Genomic DNA, 5942 nt, shown 5'->3' with positions numbered 1-5942 from the left:
CTAGTACTTCAGTGTCTGTGTCTTGCACTTGGGTCCGTTCCTAGCCACCTCCTTATGACAGACCCTTCTTCATGACTGGAAAGGAAAGGGGGAAGATGCCAGATTAAAAAAGTGGTTGGAGAAGGGGAAGTGGGAACAGTTAGGTGATTGGTGAACATGACGCCAGGAAGGCAGGAAAGATAACGGGCTGTGGCGGAAGGAACCCAGCAGGAGAGGAGAGTGGACCAGAGGAGAAAGGGGAGTAGGAAGGGACCCAGGGGGAAGTGATAGAGAGGCGAGAAGAGGTAAGAGGCCAGAGTGGGGAATAGAAGAAGAGGGAGGGGGAAGGGAATTCTTTCTCCGCAGAAAGAGAAATTGATATTCATGCCATCAGGTTGGAGGCTGCCCAGACAGAATGTAAGGTGTTGCTCCTCCATCCTGAGGGTGGCCTCAAAAGGAAACCATGGACTGAGATGTCACAATGGGAATGGGAATCAGAATTAAAATGTTTCGTCACTGGGAATGATCAACATCTGTACCTGCCAGTCAATTCTGTACAAAGATGACATTCCTCTGTTCAGACTTAAGAAGTGTATTGAGAGGAGACATGCTCTTCACCTTGTGCACAAGTAGATGAAGTGTAATTTTATTTTATTTATTTTATTTAGACATTCAGCATGGAACATCCCCTACTGACCCAATGAGACTCACCACCCAGAACCCACCTATATAACCCCAGCCTAATATCAGGACAGTTTACAATGACAAATCACCCTACTAACAGGTTTGACTTTGGAATGTCAGGGGAACTGCGGATCACCCAGAGGAAACTGATGTACTCACGAGGAGAAACAGAAAAACTCCTTCTAGACGGCATCAGAATGAAACTCTGAACTTTGATGCCTGAGCTGTAGTAGCATTGTGGTAACTGCTATGCTACAATGGTGAATAAAGAACAAGTGTTCAGTTAATTGGTGATGACACCTTCTCTCTTTGAAATTGCAGATGATTGATCCTGAGCTGGTGGTCATATGCTCTCTTTTCTTCATCTCCCTTGTCATTCTTCCCCAGCCTTGCAAATTTTATGGGACAATAGCTCACTTAGTCTATAAGCATATCTGATTTCCATTGTCTAATTACAGGGTTAGCACCTTGTCAGCAGCCAAGCCGATGTATATCACAGGAAAGTCTTTTGGCTATCATGATATCATAGGCATGATCCTTGCACTATACCATTCCATCTTCTTCTTACATTATGAGTCCATTGCCACACACAATCTTGTTTGGAGTGTTGCAGTCACATTGTCCTTGGTTGTTTATGATGAATGAAAAATCTAATCCTTTTTTTTGTTAAAAATATTATGTTTTTGAAATTCCATGAATTATTCCCAAAACCCCTCCACTGCCACTCGCCAGTCATTCCCCTTCCTAACAATTCCTCCACCACATTCAACAAGTTGAAATCATGCTGTTAAGAATTTGTTGCTTGCGTTCCTTTGATTGTGTCAAGACAGGACCAACCTCGGCTTTGAAGCTTTAATTACCAGACATATCTAAAGAGTACATTTTACAGTGATTCTTAAGATACAACCGCACTTGAAAAACCATTCCAGAGTTCCGCTAATGCATCAAAATACACGTGGAAAGTAAAATACATTCAATGGTTAAAAGGTCAAACAAACCAATGTGAAAAAATGTTTGATTTCTCATTTTACTCCACTTGCTGCAGTATCCCAAGTCCCCACATTCCAGAGTCCAGAGATGCACAACTAAATTCAGTTTGCTCAGGGTACTTGAGGAAATAATATTTTTAAAAGAAACACAATAATAGTAAAGCAACACCCCACAAAACCTATCCTCAGATCAGAGATGGAAATACATCTTTTAAACATCCTCGTGGTGCTCAGATGTGTAATTGAGAAAGAGCATTCACAAATTCCTCATTGCCAGAATCAGACTCCAAGGCCTTCTCAAAGTATTCAGCTGCTCTACTCTGGTTCCCATCCAGCTGATACAGAAATGCTTTGATACCAAGAGCCTTGCTGTCATGTGCATTTACACGAAGTTTCCTATCTGCCCATTCCTCCAAATTCATGCGACATTCTTTCCGTTCTCTTGAGTTATATTCAATTTTCACTCCTTTCAGGAAGAGACGAACAGCATTTGTTTCAGATTTTTTCTGGTGCAGTTCAAATAACCCAGCTTCCAGATATATGCTCTGCATATTTTCTGGTCGAATGTCCACTAACTCCACCAATCTACGGTAAACCGACTCTGCTATGGGATACTCCCCACTTGTTATGCAGATGTGAGCAAAGTCCAGTTGTGGTTTAATAGCTGACCTTTGACGGTGCTCAAAAGACTTTTCAAAGTGATACTTGCATAGACTGATCAACTCAGCTTTCTGCTGAAATTCAGGATTGCGAGGAGATCTGCTACGAGAGTATTTCAGCTTACTTCTGTAGCACAATCCAAGTTGGTGGTGTACGAAACAAGAGTGTGGAGTTAATTCTAATGCTTTTTCCAAGAGCTCAATTGCTTTCCCCACAGATCCTTTTTGTCTATAATATTTTGCAGCATAACGAAGCACATATGGAAGATCAGAGGTCTTCTGCAATGCTTGTTCAACGAATTCATTCGCTTCCTCATTTTGCCTTAGCCTCTGCAGTTTTAGAGCCAACAGCACCATGGCCACAGCATCATCTGGATCAAGCTCCAGTACTCGTCGGAAATACGTCACTGACTGACTCTGATCACGACTCTCTGGGGTTCCAGAAAGTGACTCCAGACGAGACAGTGCAGTCGCATATCCCATTATCCACTCGGTGTTGTCAGGGTCTTGTTCCAGAGCCTTTGCAAAGCATTCCTTTGCCTCCTCATAGTATTCAGCAGCAGAACTCAGCAATGACCATCCCTTCTCCCCGTACACCTCAGGGATCATTGCTGTATAGCGAGGGCCGTCACTGAGCGGTTTACAGATCATCTCCAGCTTGTCCAGGTAGGACTGGGCCTCGGTCAGTTGTCCCATGTGGTAATGCACCCAGGCAAAGTTTCCATAGATGATGATGCTTCTTCTTTCAAATTCATCTTTGTGGTTCTCCCTCAGAATTTTTTCAGCTTCCTTTAAATTTTGAATTGCTTCCCCACAATTGCCCTGCAGACAATTTAAAAAAGCAAGTTGGTTGTAGGACTGATCTTTATACTTCATATTCATATCGATAGAATCTTGCAATCTGTACATCAGATCTTCCAAGTCAATAGTTTCCTTCTGTGGCCTCCATGTGAAGTGACACTGCAGCTGATCGAGCTTCTCTTTCAATAAATCTCCCGGTGTGTTGCTGCAAGAGAGAAAAAACATAATCATGAATTCCATCTCAGATCACTTGATGCAGATCTGACCTGCAATCCCATAAAGAGCAGATTTACTAACTGTATGAAAGCTGCCTTTTGATGAAGTTTTTCTATAATTATGGCATTGAAAACCTGGAAATGCTCAGACTGTCAGTTTGCATCTGAGGAAGGAGAATGTTTCAGATCAATAACCCAATATGAAGAATTGATTCATGTGATGAAGATGGAAATGTGTCTCCTGAACAGCCGAGGCAGCTGATCTGTTGCTTCGCTACACTGATGTTGCACTTGGTTTTATTACCAGACGTTGAGCTCTTCCACTATTATAGACTTCCATATTTTTTTTGCCAGCAGCCTGAGCAAAGCTCCAGATCTAGGGGCAGAGAAGTGCTGCCTTTCCCCAGACAGCCACCAATAGTCAGATACAATGTCTAAAATACCAAGAACATCAATAATGTAAGTGAGATAAAGCTGTTTTGTGAAGTCCACTGAAGTCTGGCAATTTATGAGTTATCAGACCAGTTCACAGTGCAATTACATGAGCAACATCCCCTGAACCTGCTGCATATTTCTGAAAGAACATAGACCAGCATAGAACATAGATCTTCACAGCACGTTACAGCCCTTCAGCCCATCATGATGTGCCGACCTTTAAACCTACTCTAAGATCAACTCTGCTTCATGCTTTCTCCCAAAGGTGATGAATTTGCTGCACCAAGGATGCAGCACCTCCATCCTGTCCTGAAAGTCACTAGGGACTGGAAATTATGACAGTTTAGAGTAGCATGATCCTCTGGTGTATTACCTAAATACTGAATACACCCCATAGGCTCCAATGTGCTCAAATCTACATATATGTAGTGTATGGCAGAACTGAATCACCTGCTACGTTGAAAAATATTTAGATTAAAGATTAGCTTCCTTTGTCACATGTACGTGAAAACATAGTGAAATGCATTGTTTGGCTTCATATCAGATCAAAAAGAATTGAGCAGGGCAGCTGACAAGTGTGTCACCATGTTTCCGGCATCAACATGCTCACTCAGCCTAACCCGTACACCATTGAAATGTAGGAGGAACAGCTCAGAAAATTGCTGCAACCACGCAATTTGCAGCTGATTTCTGTGAACCCAGAGGAAATTCTCACACATGGAGAGAATGTAAAAATTCCTTACAAATACCAGTGGAAATCGATCCGTGGTGAAGCGATTGTGCTGACTGCTCAATTTTTCTCTGACTGCCATTGTTCGCAGTCGTATTCCAACAAAGATCCCTGTTTGAGGAAGACAAGTGCAGATAATCCGACTTGATCAGACACCTTCTCTCATACTCCTCTTGTCTCCCCTGCTAAGCAAGGATTACTTTTGATCACTTGAACTTCCTGCTGGATCTGGCATTCATACAGTATAGAAGCCTCTTCAGAAGTCAAGAATCAGTTACAAATCTAGTAGTCACAGCTGTTTTTTTAAATGTTAATAACAAAAAATAATAGTAAAGCTCTGCAGTTCCCTGCACTGTTTACACCCCAGCAGAGTAACGTAGGGATCACCCTACAGTCCTGTCATTCAACTACCGTGTTAGCCAGTGTGTGTCCACTCTGGGTATTTCAAAGTTAGTGCACTATGACACACTATTTTTCATAAACCACCTGCTCTATAATAGTCTGAACATAAAGATAAACTGCAAGGAAAAGTCCTTTACCTCATGATGTTAGTTGGATGGAAAGCTCTTTGCGCTCCTTTCTCAGTTTGTGCCGTGGTTCTTCTGCTGAGTCTCGATGTTTTGTCCAATGTTACACCTGACAACCCTTTATACTATCAGTTACTTCCGTATTGTGAATAGAAACTGGAATTCAAAGTCTATTAATAACACTGAGATAAAGGAAAGTAATTTGGAAGCATTTCCTGCATGCCAATATAAGCATTGTTTTGCCATAGAAATAGTCTACATCTCACCAAAATGCCAGTGTAGTGAGTCATTCTGAGCATCCTTTTTCAATTATTTATCATTTTCTCTGTTTCTGATTGTAAGCTATCTGCAATCCTGGTCACTATCTTTTTTCACTTCTCCATATTTACTCTCAGTTTAAAGTTCCCTTCCAGTTTACTCTCACACTTCATCTTACTGCTGTTAATCAATCTTTTGGCCTTCCTTGGATGAACTCTAAACTGCTCCCAATCCTCAAACTGCTGCTTTTTTTGGTCTAAATCTGTTCTGAATTTCCCTCACAGGGTTGACCTTTCTTTCCTCCTGTCTTTTTGTGCCAATCAAGAATGAATCAATGTTGTAGTTCATTCTTTAAACATCATACAACGCCCACTCACTATCGACCCATTAAATAGTTTGCCACCAATAGTCAGACACTATGTCTAGAAGACCGAGTACATTGATAACATTAGTGAGATAAAGCTGTTTTGTGAAGTCCACTGAAGTCTGGCAATTTATAAGTTATCAGACCAGTTTACAGTGCAATTGCATGAGCAACATCCCCTGATCCTGTTGCACATTTCTGAAAGAACATAGACCAGCATAGAACATAGATCTTCACAGCACGTTACAAGCCCTTCAGCCCATCATGATGTGCCGACCTTTAAACCTACTCTAAGATCAAC

At 41.7% G+C, this 5942-nt stretch overlaps 1 protein-coding gene across 1 annotated transcript; it reads right to left on the bottom strand.

The window, feature by feature from the left end:
- Positions 1–1575: 1575 nt before the first annotated feature.
- Positions 1576–5090, bottom strand: LOC140185941 (interferon-induced protein with tetratricopeptide repeats 1-like). The gene is made up of 2 exons (XM_072239739.1): positions 5032–5090; positions 1576–3317 (listed from the first exon to the last, which is right to left on the bottom strand). The coding sequence occupies exons 1-2, from the start codon at positions 5034–5036 to the stop codon at positions 1883–1885; spliced, it is 1440 nt and encodes a 479-aa protein (XP_072095840.1). The 5' UTR covers positions 5037–5090; the 3' UTR covers positions 1576–1882.
- Positions 5091–5942: the final 852 nt, after the last annotated feature.

The sequence above is a fragment of the Mobula birostris genome, chromosome 21 (genome assembly GCF_030028105.1).
Source record: "Mobula birostris isolate sMobBir1 chromosome 21, sMobBir1.hap1, whole genome shotgun sequence".
Classification (NCBI taxonomy): domain Eukaryota; kingdom Metazoa; phylum Chordata; class Chondrichthyes; order Myliobatiformes; family Myliobatidae; genus Mobula; species Mobula birostris.
This window is presented reverse-complemented; position numbering and strand designations above follow the sequence as displayed.